The sequence below is a fragment of the Notolepis coatsorum genome (assembly GCF_963971535.1).
Source record: "Notolepis coatsorum genome assembly, chromosome: 1".
NCBI classification, from domain to species: domain Eukaryota; kingdom Metazoa; phylum Chordata; class Actinopteri; order Aulopiformes; family Paralepididae; genus Notolepis; species Notolepis coatsorum.
In genome coordinates, this window is record NC_140165.1 from 6,517,694 (window position 1) to 6,540,669 (window position 22,976).

Here is a 22,976-nt window from a genome sequence, read left to right on the forward strand (position 1 = left end):
TTCTTCTACCAAAGTACAAACAAAGTCCAGCACTGTTTCCGTGTAGTCATTAATATTATCTGTGTTATCGCGGAACACCCCCCAGTCTGTACATTCTAGTGCAGCTTGGAGCGTCTCCTCCGACGCCACCGTCCAGCGCTTCACCTCTCGCGATACTACAGGAATGCGCTTGAGACTTTGTTTATACTGCGGTACAAGAAAGATGGGGTCGTGATCTGACTTGGCGAAAGGACTGGCAGCATGTGATTTGTACCCACTCTTAAATTGCGAGTAGCAATAGTCTAAAATGTTCCCGCCTCTGGTAGAACAAGTCACATGCTGGTAGAAGTTTGGCAGCACTTTTCTCAGATTAGCACTATTGAAATCACCCACAACCAAAATAGCAGCGTCGTCAACGTTAGCTGCTTGGAGCTTGTTTACCTCGTCGTGGAGCTTGGAGAGCGCGTCGCCTGTGTTTGCTTGTGGTGGAATATACACTCCGATCAGAATGGCCGACGTTAATTCTCTCGGGAGAAAGAATGGCCGGCACTTGATGGATATATACTCCAGGTTTGGGGAGCAGTGGTTTGAAAGCTCCTTCATGTTGCCTGGATCACACCAATTGTTGTTCAACATGAAAGCTATTCCACCTCCCCGCTTTTTACCAGAATATTTTGGATCCTTCGATGTCCCAGCTTTCATGTAGAGATGCGTACATCGGATTCTGTCATAGTGAGCCAAGAGTAGAAGCAGCACATCTGTGTCACGCGCTGACACAACGATTGTTTCTACTGGAGCCTGGATGAGAAAATCAGACGTGTATCAGCTTCCTCATGGTCAGCACTCAAGAGAGGAGACTTCAAGATCTGGATCTGTTGACTTGACAGTTGTCGCTTCAGTAAACCTCCCTGATACTACAACTACAGGTTCATAATCCGGGCTGTGTTCTATCAGGTGGTTTGAGAGCGATATCTGATTTGTTGTCTTCAAGGGCCATGAAGCTCGACTAATCGGCAGGAAGTGGAACAGACTTGCTTTTGATTTCATGACGTACTGGTCTATGGCGCTGTTTGCGTTTCACCCTTGTGCCTGTTTTGATGGATTGGTCATGGTATCTGTCAAAGACGACATCTACCCTCTGGTATTTTGCTCCCATCTTCAACACGGTGTCAGTGAACTTGTTGGCATAGTCACCAAATGTTGTAGTGTCAGGTGGCTTTCCGAGTGCCATTACCAGAGCTTGGCCATCAATGACCAGGCAGCTGGGTCCCTGAAGGGTAAGATCGGCAGGGGTTTTAATAATAATAATGGCTTGGATTTATATAGCGCTCTTCATGACACCCAGAGCGCTTCACAGAGTCCATTATTCGTTCATACACAGTCATACCGGTGGTGGTAAGCTACAATTGCAGCCAGAGCTGCCCTGAGGCAGACTCACGGAAGCGCGGCGAATAATCATCGCCTACGGCCCCTCCGACCACCACCAACATTCATTCACATGCATACACATTCATACGAGGCAAGTAGGTTAAGTGTCTTGCCCAAGGACACAACGGCGATGGGATGGACATGGGCTTGAGCGGGATTCGAACCACCAACCCTTCGATCATTGGACGACCCGCTCTACCCCTGAGCCAAAGCCGCCCCACAGCCGTTTTAACTTGTTTCGTCAGTATATTTGCTAACACAGACTTGTTGGTGGAATGTAGACTCCCGTTAGTTGTGGCCAGAGATGGCGGGATGGGCATGAGCTCATGCTGGAGGATATTGTCAAGATCTACCTTACGACCTGCTCTGTAAGCTGTGATGAGCCTTTGTAGAATCTGCCTGTCCACTTTGATGGTGTTTTGCTTGTTCTTGGAAAGTTGCACAACTTCATACAAAGAGGCAAATGTCTTGGCTTTGTTCTTTCGAATGGGTGATTTCAGGTTCAGGTGCTGGTCACTATCTGGAGGTTCACACAAATGTTTGTCCACAAACATTTTCAATTGTGCCTGTCCAAGGTGTTCTGCGCCAAGTATGGATTCTTGAATCTCCGGTGTGACTACGTCCTTGTTGATGTATGTAAGAAAACTTACAAAAGCACATTTAATTCAGGTTTGTACCTTGTGTAGGCACACTTAACTCATTAAGCCCCACCATTTATTTTTAGAAAATTCGCCTAAAACAGCATGCTTACATTAAAATGCTTATATATCCAGATTTATAAGAGCTACTTGCATAAACTTGGTACCTGAAGAAAGCTAAGACTTGGGGGATTCTAATGTTGGTGTCCAACACTGTACAGTTATTACCAAATTGCTGTAGTATTCCTGCAAACACTGAAGAAATGTAATTTTTTGTATCCTCGCCTATACAAAGATTACAGTTAGACAGTCAAAAACACCCTGTTACTCATGGTTGCACCCCAGCTATATTCCTACTTTCTTCCTCCATAGGTGCAGATGTTCTGTGCAAAGTTTCATGTCAGTAGAATAAAAACTGTGGGTTTAGCACCTGTTTTTGTGGAGAGAGGGCCTGGTGCTGGCGGCCATGTTGGATTTCTCAATTTTGAGGCCTTATTTGACATTTTTGAGCTTGGTATACAGCATATTTGGATTCAGCACCCCTTAATACCCCTAGAAATGTTGTGTACCAAAAATAAACACGAAATGCCTTCAGCACTTTATACAAGCACATTTTCTGAAATTCTGCCTAGTCTAATGCCACACGAGAAGCTGAAGCACCGGGAAGAGTTTTTTCCTTTTGGCGACCATGTTGCCGTTATGGGACCGTTCCTACCGTCGCCGTCTGCAGCCATCGTTACGGTGTCTGGTCCATTTTCTCCACAAGCAAATCGTACATATATTTTTTTTATTTTATTTTTTTTACATAAAAACTGGATAAACAAACATTTTATGAAGTGGTTATGGTAGGATGTTCTTTGTCAATTAAATCGGTTTGATTTGTCAAAGAGATTTTATGGTTACATTTTATGTTGTATTTATAAATTGTTATTCATTCATATTACATTTATATTATAATATATACATAATAATAATAATAATAATAATAATAATAATAATAATAATAATAATAATAATAATAATAATAATAATAATTTGCAGGTTGCCAACTTGCAAATGATATGAGGAGAGGAGGGAATGCAGAGAAAGACACACAGAGACTCACAATCACGGAGAGAGGGATGGGTTGTGGGAGAGTGAGTGGAGAGACAGAGAAAAGGGAAGGACTGGGAGGGAGATAGCGCAAGGTGATAGAGAGAGAGCGCAAGGTGATAGAGAGAGAGATAGAACAGAGAGACACTTGATCTCTCTCTCTCTCTCTCTCTCTCTCTCTCCATACCATGTGTGGTATCTTCCAGAGGACCAATCTAGCATAGAAGTGAGTGGCAGTTTCCCCAATAAGGACCTTATAGATAAACACATACATGACTACCATGTCTCTCAGGCAGAGTAATAATAGAGTAATAATAAGAGACTAATAATCCTCTTATAAGAGCAGAATATATAATAATTACATATGATATATAATTATTACAATTAATTATAATAGATACTTGTTCATTATAATAGTACTACATGTTAATAATTGTTATGCATACCAATTCAGATTATATTGATATATTTATGTATATTGTTGTGAATAAATACCATTATAAATTGATGATGTTGTTACCCATGATAAAGATCAGCTCTACTGCTGGTGTGAACAACCAGGCTACTGCTCTACTGCTGGTGTGAACAACCAGACTACTGCTCTACTGCTGGTGTGAACAACCAGACTACTGCTCTACTGCTGGTGTGAACAACCAGACTACTGCTCTACTGCTGGTGTGAACAACCAGACTACTGCTCTACTGCTGGTGTGAACAACCAGACTACTGTTCTACTGCTGGTGTGAACAACCAGACTACTGCTCTACTGCTGGTGTGAACAACCAGGCTACTGCTCTACTGCTGGTGTGAACAACCAGACTACTGCTGGTGTGAACAACCAGACTACTGCTCTACTGCTGGTGTGAACAACCAGACTACTGCTCTACCACTGGTGTGAACAACCAGGCTACTGCTCTACCGCTGGTGTGAACAACCAGGCTACTGCTCTACTGCTGGTGTGAACAACCAAACTACTGCTCTACCGCTGGTGTGAACAACCAGGCTACTGCTCTACCGCTGGTGTGAACAACCAGGCTACTGCTCTACTGCTGGTGTGAACAACCAAACTACTGCTCTACTGCTGGTGTGAACAACCAAACTACTGCTCTACTGCTGGTGTGAACAACCAGACTACTGCTCTACCGCTGCTGTGAACAACCAAACTACTGCTCTACTGCTGGTGTGAACAACCAGACTACTGCTCTACTGCTGGTGTGAACAACCAGACTACTGCTCTACTGCTGCTGTGAACAACCAGACTACTGCTCTACTGCTGGTGTGAACAACCAGACTACTGCTCTACTGCTGGTGTGAACAACCAGGCTACTGCTCTACTGCTGGTGTGAACAACCAAACTACTGCTCTACTGCTGGTGTGAACAACCAGACTACTGCTCTACTGCTGGTGTGAACAACCAGACTACTGCTCTACTGCTGCTGTGAACAACCAGACTACTGCTCTACTGCTGGTGTGAACAACCAGGCTACTGCTCTACTGCTGGTGTGAACAACCAGGCTACTGCTCTACTGCTGGTGTGAACAACCAGGCTACTGCTCTACTGCTGGTGTGAACAACCAGGCTACTGCTCTGCTCACATATGCATGCCCGCCTCTCTTGGCTTAACGTTGAAAATAGATTGTCTTTTAATATACTTGTGCTGTTCAAGTTGGTCATGAGCAGTAAAACTCCTGTTTTTATACATAATCAGATTGTTTTTAGTAATACTGTGCACGAGCATTACACTAGAGCAGTGGTTCCCAACCTTTTTCCCCCCAGGGACCCCCAAACATCTCTGATGAAATTCACGGACCCCCTCCTAATAAGATACCATAAAATACTATTTTTTTTTTCATTTTAATAACAAACTGCTTATACACAGGCATATGCATCACAATTAGACTCACTATGCTTCTTTGACTTGTGCCTTCAATCAACAAATCTCATCTTGCACCATATGCATTTCAAAATGTTTGGCCAATATTCAAATGCTGTATTCATCCTCTCAAATCAGGCCCTAATGGTGAACGGTTTGCATTTATGGAACAAATCAATGCAACAAATTAAACTAAATATGAGACAGGAAATTCCAATCCGTAGCAGAGAGAATCTGTCCTAGCTGGGTTTAATACCTTTTTTTTGTCATTTTAATAACAAACTGCTTATACACAGGCATATGCATCACAATTAGACCCACTATGCTTCTTTAACTTGTGCCTTCAATCAACAAATCTCATCTTACACCATATGCATTTCAAAATGTTTGGCCAATATTCAAATCCTGTATTCATCCTCTCAAATCAGTCCCTAATGGTGAACGGTTTGCATTTATGGAACAAATCAATGCAACAAATTAAACTAAATATGAGACAGGAAATTCCAATCAGTAGCAGAGAGAATCTGTCCTAGCTGGGTTTAATACCTTTTTTTTGTCATTTTAATAACAAACTGCTTATACACAGGCATATGCATCATAATTAGACCCACTATGCTTCTTTGACTTGTGCCTTCAATCAACAAATCTAATCTTGCACCATATGTATTTCAAAATGTTGGCCAATATTCAAATCCTGTATTCATCCTCTCAAATCAGGCCCTAATGGTGAACGGTTTGCATTTATGTTGAATGAAGTAAGAATCCACTGCAGTAAAAATATCCTCACCTTGAGTGGTGGTAGTAAGGTTGACTGACATGAGAATGTCCTGCTTCAGATCCTCATTTTCGATATATTGCACATAAACGATGAGCACAGCCTCGTCTGCGACAGTTGTAGTTTCATCAAGTTGTATGGCAAATGGACCCTTTCTAAGCTTTTCTGACAGCTGCTGCTCGCAATCACTTGACATCTTATCAATTCGGTCTTTCACTACATTGTTCGAGAGTGGTACTGATTTTAGTTTATCCGCCACCTGTGGGCCGCACAGTTTCTAAACCATTTTGATGCAGGCTGGTTTGATGAGCTGCTCGCCAATATTGTGCGGTTTCTTTGCTTTTGCAATTAAAAGCGAACACTCAAAGGAGGCTTCGGTAGCCTTCTGTAAATCACTGCCACCCCTGCTCCACGCTACTCTAACATCAACAGGCTTGTTCAAGTTCAAGTTCTTTAATAGTTGTCATACAGAAGTACAGAATACTTTCATACAAAATGCTTCTTACTGTTACGCTCCAGAGACTGTTTGTCTCTGCTTGTTCGCCTTGAGAGACTGTTCTTTCCTCCGAAAAAAGTCTGGATCCTTCCCAACGGTTTCTGGGTGCTTAGACGCCTGATGTCTCTTCAGCTTGCTGGGCTTCAGGCTCGAGTTTGCCAACTTTTCTCCACAAATCACACACTCAGGTCGTTTGTCTGGTCCCTCAGTGAAGCCCATGGTGATGTCATTTTCGCGATTGCTGTAGGTCCTAACTTTTTTTGCAGATGAGCTGCCGTCATCTCCTTTTCGTTTGTCACACATTTTCGCCTCTGGCGGCTGACTGCAGACGAGCCGAGAAAGTTAACTAGCGTGCTAGGCTAGCTACAGAAAGTGATACAGTCAACTGATTCGCGTTTTAGCGGCTACCCGGTAGCCTACTGTTAACGTTCAAAAATCATGTCTAGATGTTTATTTATTTATCTTTATTTTTTATTGTAGTGGAGAGACTATTCATGCTTTTGATGATAAAAATATGCTAATTAAATATTTATATGAAAAAAAAAAAAAAAAAAAAAAAAAAAAAAACTCAAATCATCTGTGGTCTGGCGGACCCCCTGCGCCCCCTGGCGGACCCCAGGGGGTCCGCGGACCCCAGGTTGGGAATCACTGCACTAGAGGTTCCAGTAGTGGGCAGCTTGAATTGCCAGGTCCTAAAACCAACGCTTTAAGGAGATCTTTTATTTTTAGAGCATTACCTCTTTGGAATAACCTGCCTCAAAACATCTGCTGCATTTACAGTATTCACTTTTTTAAAGAATTTTTTGTTTTACACTAATGTAATTTTAGCTATCTTAATTGTTACAGTAGTTTCATTATGCATTGTGTGTACTGACTTTTAATAATTTAGTTTTTTGCAATAATAATTTTTTTTTTTTATTTTTTTTATTTTTTTTTTTTATTATTATTATTATTGCAAAACAAAAATTATTAAAAGGCAGTACTCAACACACAATGCATAATGAAACTAACAATCAAGGTGGCTAAAATGACATGCAAGTACAGAAACAGAAAACAAACAAAAAAGTCTATAATAATATTTTACCGTGTACAGTGTATATCCAACGAAATTACCAATTATACCAATGCCTTATACAGGATATACCCCTAATACCTATTTTCTAAAACCCTACACACATGCTCCAGCTCGAACCCCCCCCCCTCCCGGACCCCTCCTTGGATAGTACCTCCATTATCCCTCACTCCTAACCAGACACTACCATTATAAGCTAGCTTTTATTCTCTCCACCACTTCTAACCACATTGACATTTTGGATTCGTTGAGACCCAGAATTCTTGCTGTAGATATTTCTTGATAAATCACATCGAGATATGTAAGAAACCAAACCTTCCGGCACATTTTTTCCGGTTGAAATCAGCGTGATGCGATCAGTTTTTTAGCTACTGTGATACCCGATAAAACCAATCTCTTTAGCTGTGGATTTACTGCAAACTCAAAAACATCATTCAATAGTAATACAGAGGGGTGTACTGGTATATTCCAAGATACGAGTTTTGATAATTGATGGGTCACATCTTTCCAGAATGCCTTAACTGGTGGGCAGTCCCAATACATGTGCATAAATGTCCCTTCGTCTCCATTTGTAACATAATAATTGTTTTTGTATGTTGTTTTGTGTGTCGACCCCAGGAAGACTAGCTGGTTGCTATGGCACCAGCTAATGGGGATCCCTAATAAAATAAAATAAAATCAAACATGAGAATTATGTTTTGCTACACTTCAGGTACTGTGTGGTTCCCAGTGTTGGAGCATAAACCACAATGTTCAATGTCGGGATAGGTTACTTGAATTAAAAGTACACAGTATGAGAGCAAGAGAGAAAGATACTTACATCATCGTACTGGAAGGTAACGGCCCCCTGTTGCATAGAATCTCTCCTCCTGAAGTTTTCTGTACAGGATAGGAAGTATGATGACACAAAACAGAGATGAGGATTCACGAAGTACGTGACACAAAAGTATGACCCGAGAGTTGGACGACGTTTGGCTGTCAAGTGTCTCCAGGCCACAGAGGAAGTCAACCAACTACTGATACTCATATGATTACCCTCAACATATTGTATACATAATATTTAGGGCTGTCAAAGTTAATGCTTTAACTTGAGATTAATTTAAATTATTTAAAGCATTAAAATAAATTAATCTAGATTAATCTATGGAGTGAAAAATCTTCAATCTTCATTTCAACCTTTATTTAAAATCGTAAGCATCCGAGGTTTCCCTCATTTACAGAAACAACGATTGTACAGTACATAATAAAAACAATATTCAAAGAAATTTAAACACCAAAATAAAAAAACGTTTCAATGAGAAAAGAGGTCTAGCTGAGTCAATGTTGATGGTTTTGTTGAACATTTGTATTTCACAGGAGAGAAACTGTATTCAAAGAAAGCTATTAAAATAGTCTTTGAATCTAAATATACTTTCTTTGTGTTGATTTTACATTAATTCCATGATTTTACTCAAGTAAATATCTGTTACAAGCTTCGGTCTTAAGTAGAAAAATGCTATTTTTTATCTAGATTAATTACAGAAAACTGTGAGATTAATTAGTAAAGAAAAATGTATATTGACAGCACTAATAATATTATATGATTGTCCCTTGAAAATTAGTTGAAAAAAAGTTAAATAATTAAATGTTCTGTGCAGCCTTTTTTATTCACAGTGTCCATGGAAATTACGACAAACGCAGCCATAAAGGTATGGTTTCCTTACGCGGAAAAGACATAGAACTATAGTCCGTTTACTTTGATAACCACAACACTGAATAACTATTTCAGACAAATTTAAATTGTGGGTTATTTGTGATACTCTATAAAGCCAATTCAAAGTTATATAGCCGCATTTTCTTTCAATCTAATTTGGTCGCGGATGTCTGGATTTGGTAGAAGTCTTTGCTCTGTTGGCCAGAGAGGCGTTTAGCCGGCGGTGACGTACAGGCAGCTAGGGGTGGGGGGGGAAATCCATACGTAGTAGTATCGCGATACTTTGAGAGTGTGGTCTGCCGGCTCGGTGTGACAAGAGCCTGGAAAGAGGCAACTATTACCATAGTGAAGAGATTTATGATTGGATTATTACTAGGGATGTCCGATATTATCGGCCTACCGATATTGGCATTAAAAGGCGATATCGGAAATGATCGGTATTCAATTATTTTTTTTCACTTTTATTCAACCTTTATTTACCCAGGCAAGCAAGTAAGAACAAATTCAGATTTTATTTATTGTCAAAAGTATGCATAATGTTGTGTTAATTCCACAACAAGAGATATGTAATGTTAATTACCTGAAATTATTCCGTTTTTGGGGGGGGGGGGGGGGGGACCCTGCATATATCGGTATCGGTTGATATCGGTATCGGAAATTAAGAGTTGGACAATATCGGTATATGTAAAAAAGCCAATATCGAACATCCCTAATTATTACACATTTTCCATTCGACAAATCATGGTGGCCTCGTGCTACTGTGGCACAATCACATGTCACGCAAACAAAACAGTTTTAAGATGTCTCCATAAGTGGAAGCCAATCGTATACTCCATCCAGTTTGGGGGGGGGCGCATACTTTTGATCTCCGCACAGCTGCCTTGTGAGAGTGGCAAGTCGCGGGGCAGACTGCTCCTGGTCGATGGGACTTAAGCGTTAAGCCAGGGGACACAAAAGAATACAGCGGGAAGCAATTTCTTTCCCCATTGAGTCAAACAATTGCAATGATCAGCAAGTCAGGAAAAAGAGAGGATGAATGGAATACAATCTCCAGCTGGCATAGAAATATAAAAGAATGTCATCATTCTGCTAGGAAGGACGCGTCTCTGGGTAGGTCCTGGTACAATGAGAATGTCCCTTTTTTATACAGAAAAGAAGAATATAAACTCCCCGTCGTTGGAGCCATTTCAATAGTTTAATTATTTCATTATTATTATTTGTTATTTTTGCATTTTGTTTGTAAATTATATGTTGTGTAGACACTAGAGCAGGGGTTCTCAAACTTTTTCATACCGTGACCCCATTTTATTCAGGATTGGCATAGTGACTAGAGGGCACTAAAAGCACCAGAGAGGGGTGTAACGGTACGCACTGTACCGCCTCAATGTGGTCCTCCGGTACAGTACGCGCTGTGCACCGAACGATTGCAACGGTACGGAACCTTTTTTTTGCGGAACTTAAATCCCCCCCGGCCCTAATATAATGTGCACAACTACCGTAACCGGATGTCGTTTGTTCATCCCACGCAGCGCGCAGCTACACTGAACGAGAGCTGTAATTCAGCATAGCATATTAGCCTTAGTATGGCGAGTCAATACTAACTGACCAGCCAGAGCTAGAAGATGCTCCCACAACATTCAAGTCTCCCGTTTGGGATAATTTCGGATTCCCAGTTAACCACAGTAATGGACGAAGACTGGTGGATCGCACTAAAGCTACGTGCCGGCTAGCCCCTTTCGTGACTGTGATGCACACTTGTCACTGTACCGAAAATAATACCGAACCGTGACTTCAAAACCGAGGTACGTACCGAACCGTGGATTTTGTGTACCGTTACACCCCTACCAGAGACCAAACAGTAGTTGGGTGAATGGCAGGATGCAGGATACAAGGTAGTAGTAGGTGTGTTTCTATGGCAGGTGATGCACCAGGAAAGACTGTTTGTTCACCAGAGCAAGAGAGAGAGGCTGGACACATGTATGTATTTGTTTGCTGTTCAACTGGAGAATCAACCAACCAACATGTGAATTTGTGCCTCTGGACAAATTGGACACTGGACTTCTCAATTGCCTGAGTACAACCCAACTGAAACCAAATGGTGCATCAGTGGCCTTTTGAGGCAAGATCTATGTTTGAAGAAAATATCTTTGACAAATAGCCACTACACGCCCTATAACCAAAACAAGAAACCATGAACTCCTACAACTCTCTGTAGCAGGAACGGGAAGGGACCAGCAATTCTGCATTCTACGTTTGAAGCATTGAAGCGTTTAACTGCCTTTGCACGTGTATAATGTGTATGTGACTTTAAAGTGATACTTTTAGACGTTTAGAGTTTTAGTTTGATCATTCTTCACCAAAGCACTTTGTGGTAAAAAGATTATACAGTTGTCTTTATGTTTCCCTGAGAGGGAACGTTGGCAGCGTTACTAATTGTAACCATGGGGCGGAGCTAGCTGGTAGCCTGGAGCTAGCTGGTAGCCTGGAGCTAGCTGGTAGCCTGGAGCTAGCTGGAAGCCTGGAGCTAGCTGGTAGCCTGGAGCTAGCTGGAAGCCTGGAGCTAGCTGGAAGCCTGGAGCTAGCTGGTAGCCTGGAGCTAGCTGGAAGCCTGGAGCTAGCTGGAAGCCTGGAGCTAGCTGGAAGCCTGGAGCTGGCTGGAAGCCTGGAGCTAGCTGGAAGCCTGGAGCTAGCTGGTAGCCTGGAGCTAGCTGGTAGCCTGGAGCTAGCTGGAAGCCTGGAGCTAGCTGGAAGCCTGAAGCTAGCTGGAAGCCTGGAGCTAGCTGGAAGTCTGGAGCTAGCTGGAAGCCTGGAGCTAGCTGGAAGCCTGGAGCTGGCTGGAAGCCTGGAGCTAGCTGGAAGCCTGGAGCTAGCTGGTAGCCTGGAGCTAGCTGGTAGCCTGGAGCTAGCTGGAAGCCTGGAGCTAGCTGGAAGCCTGAAGCTAGCTGGAAGCCTGGAGCTAGCTGGAAGTCTGGAGCTAGCTGGAAGCCTGGAGCTAGCTGGAAGCCTGGAGCTAGCTGGAAGCCTGGAGCTGGCTGGAAGCCTGGAGCTAGCTGGTAGCCTGGAGCTAGCTGGTAGCCTGGAGCTAGCTGGTAGCCTGGAGCTGGCTGGAAGCCTGGAGCTAGCTGGTAGCCTGGAGCTGGCTGGAAGCCTGGAGCTAGCTGGTAGCCTGGAGCTAGCTGGTAGCCTGGAGCTAGCTGGTAGCCTGGAGCTAGCTGGTAGCCTGGAGCTAGCTGGAAGCCTGGAGCTAGCTGGTAGCCTGGAGCTAGCTGGTAGCCTGGAGCTACCAGCTACTAGCTGGCCGGCAGACTCATTGATTAACTTATTATCGATTCACTTTGAGAGCTGAACCGTGACTTCAAAACCGAGGTACGTACCGAACCGTGGATTTTGTGTACCGTTACACCCCTACCAGAGACCAAACAGTAGTTGGGTGAATGGCAGGATGCAGGATACAAGGTAGTAGTAGGTGTGTTTCTATGGCAGGTGATGCACCAGGAAAGACTGTTTGTTCACCAGAGCAAGAGAGAGAGAGGCTGGACACATGTATGTATTTGTTTGCTGTTCAACTGGAGAATCAACCAACCAACATGTGAATTTGTGCCTCTGGACAAATTGGACACTGGACTTCTCAATTGCCTGAGTACAACCCAACTGAAACCAAATGGTGCATCAGTGGCCTTTTGAGGCAAGATCTATGTTTGAAGAAAATATCTTTGACAAATAGCCACTACACGCCCTATAACCAAAACAAGAAACCATGAACTCCTACAACTCTCTGTAGCAGGAACGGGAAGGGACCAGCAATTCTGCATTCTACGTTTGAAGCATTGAAGCGTTTAACTGCCTTTGCACGTGTATAATGTGTATGTGACTTTAAAGTGATACTTTTAGACGTTTAGAGTTTTAGTTTGATCATTCTTCACCAAAGCACTTTGTGGTAAAAAGATTATACAGTTGTCTTTATGTTTCCCTGAGAGGGAACGTTGGCAGCGTTACTAATTGTAACCATGGGGCGGAGCTAGCTGGTAGCCTGGAGCTAGCTGGTAGCCTGGAGCTAGCTGGAAGCCTGGAGCTAGCTGGTAGCCTGGAGCTAGCTGGAAGCCTGGAGCTAGCTGGAAGCCTGGAGCTAGCTGGTAGCCTGGAGCTAGCTGGAAGCCTGGAGCTAGCTGGAAGCCTGGAGCTAGCTGGAAGCCTGGAGCTGGCTGGAAGCCTGGAGCTAGCTGGAAGCCTGGAGCTAGCTGGTAGCCTGGAGCTAGCTGGTAGCCTGGAGCTAGCTGGAAGCCTGGAGCTAGCTGGAAGTCTGGAGCTAGCTGGAAGCCTGGAGCTAGCTGGAAGCCTGGAGCTAGCTGGAAGCCTGGAGCTGGCTGGAAGCCTGGAGCTAGCTGGTAGCCTGGAGCTAGCTGGTAGCCTGGAGCTAGCTGGTAGCCTGGAGCTGGCTGGAAGCCTGGAGCTAGCTGGTAGCCTGGAGCTGGCTGGAAGCCTGGAGCTAGCTGGTAGCCTGGAGCTAGCTGGTAGCCTGGAGCTAGCTGGTAGCCTGGAGCTAGCTGGTAGCCTGGAGCTAGCTGGAAGCCTGGAGCTAGCTGGTAGCCTGGAGCTAGCTGGTAGCCTGGAGCTAGCTGGAAGCCTGGAGCTAGCTGGTAGCCTGGAGCTGGCTGGTAGCCTGGAGCTGGCTGGAAGCCTGGAGCTAGCTGGTAGCCTGGAGTTAGCTGGTAGCCTGGAGCTAGCTGGTAGCCTGGAGTTAGCTGGTAGCCTGGAGCTAGCTGGTAGCCTGGAGCTAGCTGGTAGCCTGGAGCTAGCTGGTAGCCTGGAGCTAGCTGGTAGCCTGGAGCTAGCTGGTAGCCTGGAGCTAGCTGGTAGCCTGGAGCTAGCTGGTAGCCTGGAGCTAGCTGGTAGCCTGGAGCTAGCTGGTAGAACCCTAGTGGCTCACGGCCTATAAACACGTGTGAATGTGTGACTACAAATAACCAGCAAAAAAATCAAGTAATCCAATCTGTAACGCCCTCACACAGCAACCTCTTGTTTTGGTCTGACGTGTGGGTTGGAGTTTAGAGGAGTCGCTATTACTGGCCACGTCTCAGGCTCTGCCAAGAGAGGACCGGAGAGACTCACACTCCCAAGGTCCAACAGGTCACACGCCTTACATTTCCAGCTGGCCGGCAGACTCATTGATTAACTTATTATCGATTCACTTTGGCCTCTGCTGCCTCTGGCCGTGACTCAGCTGGCCTGTGATGCGAATCAAAAACACACACGTCCCGTCTCTCACAGCGCGCCAACGCAAATGTCTCGACTTATTAAGCAAACACACAAGAGTGTCGTCTGCACCTACATCGTGTTTTTATTTAATAGAAATGTGAGAGACAGAGTGAGAAAGAGAGAGAGAGAGAGTAAGATACATAGTGAGAGTGAGAGAGAGAGTGAGAGTAAGAGACAGTGAGTGAGAGACAGAGAGAGAGTGAGAGAGCCAGAGAGAGAATGAGAGAGACAGAGAGAGTGAGAGACACAGAGAGAGAGAGAAAGAGAGAGAGAGTAAGAGACATAGTGAGAGTGAGAGAGAATGAGAGAGAATGAGAGAGACAGAGAGAGAATGAGAGAGACAGAGAGAGTGAGAGAGACAGAGAGAGAGAGTAAGAGACATAGTGAGAGTGAGAGACAGAGAGTGAGAGACAGAGAGAGAGTGAGAGAGACAGAGAGAGAATGAGAGAGACAGAGAGAGTGAGAGAGACAGAGAGAGAGAGAGTAAGAGACATAGTGAGAGTGAGAGACAGAGAGTGAGAGACAGAGAGTGAGAGAGACAGAGAGAGAATGAGAGAGACAGAGAGAGAGAGTGAGAGAGAGAGTGAGAGTAAGAGACAGTGAGTGAGAGACAGAGAGAGAGTGAGAGAGACAGAGAGAGTGAGAGAGACAGAGAGAGAGAGTAAGAGACATAGTGAGAGTGAGAGACAGAGAGTGAGAGACAGAGAGAGAGTGAGAGAGACAGAGAGAGAATGAGAGAGACAGAGAGAGAGAGTGAGAGAGAGTGAGAGTAAGAGACAGTGAGTGAGAGACAGAGAGAGTGAGAGAGACAGAGAGAGAATGAGAGACAGAGAGAGTGAGAGAGACAGAGAGAGAGAGAAAGAGAGAGAGAGTAAGAGACATAGTGAGAGTGAGAGACAGAGAGTGAGAGAGACAGAGAGAGAGTGAGAGAGACAGAGAGAGAGTGAGTAAGAACAGTGAGTGAGTGAGAGACAGAGAGGGTGAGAGAGAGAGAGCGAGAGAGAGAGACAGAGAGAGTGAGAGAGACAGAGTGAGAGGAGAGAGTGAGAGAGACGGAGAGAGTGAGAGAGTAGTGTGTGTGTAATGTGTATTCTACTTAGTTCTCCAAGTCCAGGACCAATTTAACCTAGAATTGCTAATCTTACAAACTCTTGCGGGTGAATAATTAATTGACACATACTTGCAGAGTATGTGAAATTAATTTAAATAATTTATTTGCAAACTAATAGGTTGCAAATAAATTAGTTTAATTAATTCAACATACAAGGCAAGTGAGAGCCGAGGTGATTTGTTTTGTGCGTTTGTGCGTGCGTGTGTGTGTGTGTGTACGTGTGCGACTGTGCGCGCGTGTGTGAATTCGAAGGACCACTCTTGTGAGTGAAGAACGAATTGAAACCTAATGTATGCAAGTGAAATGTGTAGAAAATAAATATATAATAATAAGCCGATATCCACAAAGGATGCCATCTCACCCACCATTTAATGAATCAAATAGCCTTCCTTGTATTCATTGAGGCACCAAGAGAATTAACACAAGTTCAATTTGACAAAAATCAATGGATAAATAAAATGAACAACGAAACTAGTAAACTCAGACCTTTTTTGGCATTATTATGTGTCTGGCAATATAATTAAGACACCACTGCTATAGTGCTATATGACAACATTAGAGATGTCCTACCTTTAAACCCAAATAACTTACCAAAGACTCGACATCTCATGGGTAATCTATATCCCTGGCAATCGACCCTTTGGTTTCCCCATTTTATTGTATAATTTGTGTCTTAGATCTTTTTTTTTGTAGTAGTAGTAGTATTTCAGTCTACTAGTGACTGTGTGTAAACTGTCCACCGTGGCTCGTGGTGCTCCTACCTGTAAGAGACCTGAGTGTGTGTAAACTGTGCTCGTGGTGCTCCTACCTGTAAGAGACTTGAGCTTCACACAACAAGCCACGTAGTCGTCGAAGAAGATGTGTCCTCCTTTGCTGTAGCGCTTGATGATGCAGTTCAGGGCCTGTGGGCTGACTCTGAAGCCTGGCATCACAAACACAGACAAACACAAATAAGGTACATATATATATATATATTAGTGCCGTCAATCGATTAAAATATTTAACTCGATTAAATCGCATGATTGTCCATATAGTTACCTCGCGATTAATCGCAAATGAATCGCATTTTTTCCCCCCTACCTTAAAACAGATATTTTTCAAGTTCCAAGTTTTAATACTCTTTTTATCAACATGCGAGTCAACAAACGCTTGCTTTATGCAGCCATTTAACACAAAAGGATGACCCTCCTCATGCATTGCAAATTTGCATCAAATTCAAAACAGAGTGACTTAAGAAAATAATCATTTAAAACAATGAATAAAGTGTGCATGAAATAATAGGGGAAAGAAAACGTTAGGAACTTGTTACATTCACCCAAAAGTAGTAGATAGATAACAGGTCATACATGTAGGTATGCATTTGGTTATGTGGGTGGGTAGGTTTGTAGGCAGGTGGGTGGGTTGTTATATATTATTATGTACACAGTATATGCATGTATGTACCGTGTGTATGTATGTTTGTATTAACACAAATCTTTTAATGTATTCTGGTATTTTATAATATGCATATTTTTGTATTTTTGTATGTTTGATTTTATAAAACAGGGGACGTTCTTGATAAGCCTCTAGGCTTCTAACTTCTCCTTCACAATCGTTATAACTTATTATGTATTGTTTTTACTTCTGTTTAACTGTGTTAATAAACAAACAAACAAACAAACAAACCCACCCACACAAGGGCTGAGTAATCACAACACCCCCCCCTCTCTCTCTCACACACACACACTCTCCCAGCTCTCTTGCCCCTTCCTCATCTCTCTCACTATATATATATATATATATCTCACACACACACACACACACACACACACACACACACACACACACACACACACACACAATCAATGAGCGCATCAATAATACACCCGAGTGAAGTCTAGTAAAAAAAAGTTACAAAAAAAGTTAAAAAAATTTAAATAAAAACATTTTCTTAAAAGTTCATTGCAAGTTAAAAAAAAAAGTGGCGTTAATAGAGTCGGGCGATAACGCGTTAATACCGCGTTAACTTGACAGCCTTAATATATACACAGATTTTTTTTTATAACCGCTCTCTTTCATTCAGGAAAGTAAGCAGCATGACTCTCACCAGCACCCTTTATTCAGCGCTCGCGTGGTTAAATAAAAGTTACGATTTTAAAATGGAAGAAAGACGACGACAGCGGCTGCTACTCCCCACTCTTTTAGGCTGCGTTCACACTGCAGGCGAGAGTGGCCCAAATCTGATAACATTTGTTCACAACAGTGTGATTATGGCCACTTCCATTATGTGGTCCTAAAATCAGATACAGGTTGTATGCAATGAAATATATATATATATTTTTTTTTAACTGTATATTTGTATATTATTGTAAACATTGCTCATTGCCTTTATTTCTTAAGCTTAGCATTGTATTTTATTCTTGTTCTTTTTATCATGTCTATTCTATTTTATTATCTATTCTATTTTATTATTTGTATTTTTGCACAATCAATGCGGGCATGGCGGCCACCTACATTTTACTGCATGTATGTGACGAATAAGACTCTTGAATCAATGCGACCTCAGTCTTTCATGCAACTATTGTCACTCTAGATTGACATTTGTTTAAAAAAAAATATTGTACGTCCATCTTCTTTATTGTTTGTTTGTGCGTGCGGGTCAGTTCAGGAGCGTGACCAGTTCACACTGGGTGGGGATCTGATATCATCTTTTTTTTTTTTAAGTGATGTGAACAGCCGAACAAAAAAACAAATCTGATCCGAGCAATGATTCAGAATGGAGCACCGAGGCTGATGTGAACGTGGCCCTTTCGCCGTCCACAGGAAACAGGATTGTAAATCCTGAAACAAACGTCAAGAGGATTGAGAGAATATCCTTCATCGAAAGTCAAATCGTTACCGGACACGTAGCGATCCAGCCGTCTTTGGATGCTACTTCCTTCAAACACTTCCTCACATCAGTGCTCTCGCTATCACACGGAAAAAAGACTTTCCAAGAAAAGGGAACAATGTCTGATGCAACATTACTTTACTACTAGGAACAATGTCTGATGCAACATGACTTTACTACTAGGAACAATGTCTGATGCAACATTACTTTACTACTAGGAACAATGTCTGATGCAACATTACTTTACTACTAGGAACAATGTCTGATGCAACATGACTTTACTACTAGGAACAATGTCTGATGCAACATTACTTTACTACTAGGTAAATTGAGGGAAAACAATGGGCCTCATTCATGAAATGTTCATACGCAAAAATGTTGTTCTTACACACGATAGGAGCCCTCAATTTAGTCTTATAGACAGGAAGCAAAGCCTGGTAAAATGGTAAAATGGTACATTTATATAGTGCTTTTATCCAAAGCGCTTTACAGTGTGTTCCTCACATTTCATGAATGGCACTCACACATTATTTCACACACCGACGGCAGAGACAACCATGCAAGGTGTCAACCTGCTCATCGGGCTTATCAAAATAAATGGTTTGGTTCCGGTTGCCGACCGACCCTGCCGATTTAGGTGCCACCCAATTTATTTTATGAGTAAAAAAAATATATATTAATAATACTTTTTTGTTTTTGTTTTTTACAATAAAGTTTCATAAAAATCTTAGTCAAACCTTTAGTATTATGGATATTAAACATGCTGGCAGAGTACATGCATCCATGTTGTCGTGAACATTTTAATTTAATAAAGAAATTCCCTATCCATAGTCGCCGTGGGATTTTTTTTTTATAAAATAAATTCCCTACCTACCTACCCATGGCCTTAACTGACAACCAACAGGAACCAAACAATTTATTTTGTTAGGCCTCAGGAGCAGTTAGAGGTTAAGTGTCTTGCTCAAGGACACTTCGACACGCTGCCTGGGAGGAGCGGGAATCGAACCAGGAACCTTCCGATTACCAGACGACCGCTCTACCTCCTGAGCCACTGGTGGCCATTTGTAACTCCTCGCCCGTGACATCTATCGTGTACCTCTTGTAACTGGCTACCTGACCAACTGTAACCGGACGTCAGGGGCGAGGAGTTACTACAAGTCACCTGGTTTGAGAAATAACTGGAGAAACGTGTATCGACTTCCTCCTCCCTCTCAACATGAACAGAAACTACTATATAGGCTTGGGGGAGGGGGGGGAGGGAGGGGCGGAGGGAGGGAGGGGCACACCACAGCGAAGGAAGGGTGCGGTACATTTACAACACAAAACTAAATGAGCAATGCGGCACAAAATGCGGCACAAAAAGGGGGGGTGGTGGTGGGGGGGATTCAGGGGGGTGGTTGATTGGGAGGCCTCTGTTTATTGTATTTTTATATTCATCATTTATTTAATTATTGTATCTGTATGTACCTTAACACATTGGGCGCCGGGCATTGTTGCCCATCTTATACCACTCTCTGCCACCGTTAAAAGGCTATGGAGATGTTTACCTTCTTTGCAGGGCTATAACTTTTTTTAATTGTATTGCTATATTGACATTACTATGGCCCATTCAACATTGATTATCTATCGTTCAGGATGTGGGAACGTTATATTTTTTCATTCATACATTGTTGTGTTAATACCGTCGAGAATATAAGTATGTTTTTAATCTTTTCTGCTGTAATTCCAAAAACAGTAGTTATAGGCCCTGAAGAATATATAGATTATCGATTGGCGTTTCTCTCCTATACACGCTATATTAAAAAAATTCAAATGTATATGATCGGTATACATTATGCTTCATCATGCGTGATGTAAAGGGGGGGTCGTTTATAATTCCTTGATCGTCAGTAGCGGCTTTATGTAGTATGGGTTGATATATTGATCAGATGGTTTGCAGTGAAATGAATAAACAATCGGGCTGTAAATAAAGATTTTTTCTTTTTACATGTTTTTTGTGTGTAAAAAAAAAAAAAAAAAAGCTAATAAAAATATATTAAAAAAAGAATCCCACGTGTCCAACACTCACCCATGGAGGCCATGGACTGGGACATCTCGTGCGGCTCCACGGTGCCGCTGCGGTCCTGGTCGAACATCATGAAGTTCTGCTTCCAGCCGTTCAGAGCCGCGAACAGATCCTTGAACTCGTTGAAGCCCATCTTGCCGCTGTAATCCCTCTGTGTGGTCTGGTTAAGGCTGTAACCGCTAATTATTACACCACAAAAAGGACGATTCCCCCCCCCCCATATGTATTCTACGGTGGCGGACCCCCACGTCCAGGTCCTCACCCACCACCAGAAAAGACCATCAAAAAGGATTATAATCCTTTAATCTAGCAATAATGCTGTATATACCGTATATGTATATATATTTATTTATTTATTCTTACCGTATGTATATCTATCCACATCCGTCTGTACACATCTGCCTGAATATAATACTTTTTATACATCTGTAGATACTATATCTATATCTGTACACATCCCTTACCTACTCGCTCAGATTTAGCTCAACTGGCCACCTAGATGGAACCGACAATTAAAGGTGATGGACCCCGATAGGTCATATTCCCGCCTGGAACACCCCCCCCCCCCCCCCCCCCCCCCCCCCTCCCCTCCCCTCCCGTGGGCTTGTACTTCACATCACCTCAGTTGGAAAGAAAAATGGGGAACCGCCGCAAAGCATTATGGGTAAAACCTAAAATAATATTCCAACAAGGGAACCGTGCCACAAAAACTGCGGGTCAAGGTTTCCCCTCCGAGCAGCCTCCATCGTCACTCACAACGCAGCGACATGCACAGACAAATTCGAGGCGTGCGTGCCCACACATGCACACAATATGCCCCAGTTATAGGCCTTCGCCTTAAAAACACCCCGCGTCAGGTGTACGTTTCCTGAACTCTGGTCTGCGGGAATTCAAGGACCCCGGCGCGTCTTCATTAGAACGTCGTCCACGTCTCAAAAGTTCTACGTCGTACATCCGAAAGGGTTAAAGATTGACTACGTTTTAGACTAAAGGAGAGCCGGTGACCACAGAGTACATTTTCTATGTATTTTTTTAAAGGGGCATTTCACCCATAACTATCTGAATGCTATTTTACGCCACGATCCCCCCCCCCCCCCCCCCCCCCCAAGAAATACGCCTGCGTTGAGCTTTATTTCTAAATGATATTCAGCTCTAATGCTTTCTTCTCATCTGGATTCCTAGGAAAGACTTGTCTTACAAGTATACAGCCCCTCTAGGCTTTAATTCGTGCCAACAACAGGGCCTCAGAATGACACCGTATTCCGAGGGCCAAATCCAGCGACTCTTAACAACTCTCACATTGAAGGCAATGAGGCTAACGCTCAACACTCGTACGTAATTATCTAACCCCTTTAAGGGCGGCGCGCGGCGAGGACCGGCGCGCGCCGAGCGGACTGTGGACTCTTATTAACAAGCGGCACGGGGCGACCCGAAGGCCCGTGAGAGAAGGATACGTCCAGCATGGCGATCATGACTCTGCACGTCTCCAAGCTGAAGGCTGTTGAGGAAGAGAGAAGGCGTCAGAAAGGTTAACCGTGTCGATGTAATGACCGCAGCACTGATATGGGGTCACGTGGGTTTCTTTGGCATTTAAAGGCCCAAACCCCCCCCCCCCCCCCCCCCCCCCCCCCCGAGGTGAACTTACGAGTGTAGGAGCCGCTGAAGCCTGACTGGGTGAGGCACCTCTGGAGCTCATCTGCGTCCACCTCGGCGTCCTGGAGAGAGACAAGATGTTCCTTTAGTGATCCCATTGGCGACATTCGGGCGTCATAGCCATAGATATATATATAACTAGATGGTTCAAGGCGGAGTCTCCAGCGTAGTTCACCGGCGGCCATCTTGTCACAGGCAGCACGCCCACTCATAACATGAATGTCTATGGTGCATGTACTATTGAAATAACTATAGCTTGCAACATTTTTAAAAGATTTACAAACGGCTTGGTTTATTACAAACGTTATTAACGTGGCTATGATTCAGGGTGCTTCTTGGGCATGTTGAAATTATTTTCATATGAAAGTCCATTATAAGTATGCAGTATGATAAATATACATCCGACGTTTATAACAAACCAAACCGTTTGAAAATCGGTTGAAAATTTTGCAAGCTATGGTTATTTCAATAGTACATGCTGCACCATAGACATTCATGTTACGAGTGGGCGTGCTGCCTGTGGCAAGATGGCCACCATGTGGCAACGTCGGTCTCCATTGGCCAGCAGCGCGGGTGAGTCATCTAGCCTTTATACATGTCTATGGTCATAGCAGCACGGGGAAGGGAGGTACAGGTATGGGCAGGGTAATAGAGGAAAGACAATAAATATGGGAAATAAAATGTGATCTGAATATAAAAATTAAGTAAAAAAAATACAAATAAAATGATATATACAATATAATTAACTCTGAATATAAAAATATGAGAAAATAAACTGTTCACTACTCTACAGTATAAGCAGGCAATTGGAACTCTGCACTGTGCATTCAAAACACAACGCAACAGGAAACACACAGGAAGCTGCCAGCATCCAGAAACAGTCTATATAATGAGTCAGATCACTATGGTAGTTTAACCAGACAGTTTATATAATGAGACAGATCACTTTGTATGTGTGTGTGTGACTTTAACTGTGT

The 22,976-nt window shown here is 43.2% G+C and overlaps 1 protein-coding gene across 1 annotated transcript in view; it reads right to left on the reverse strand.

Annotated features, from left to right (window-relative positions):
- Positions 1-22,976, reverse strand: part of LOC311228820 (grancalcin-like) — a 31,710-nt gene that overhangs the window by 4,656 nt on the left and 4,078 nt on the right. Inside the window, exons 3-7 of the mRNA XM_084314774.1 lie at positions 21,992-22,061; positions 21,801-21,844; positions 20,350-20,497; positions 16,221-16,334; positions 8,173-8,231 (exon numbers count right to left, since the gene is read on the reverse strand). Coding sequence (XP_084170900.1) covers positions 8,173-8,231; positions 16,221-16,334; positions 20,350-20,497; positions 21,801-21,844; positions 21,992-22,061 — 435 coding nt within the window. The remainder of the gene's footprint in view (positions 1-8,172; positions 8,232-16,220; positions 16,335-20,349; positions 20,498-21,800; positions 21,845-21,991; positions 22,062-22,976) is intronic.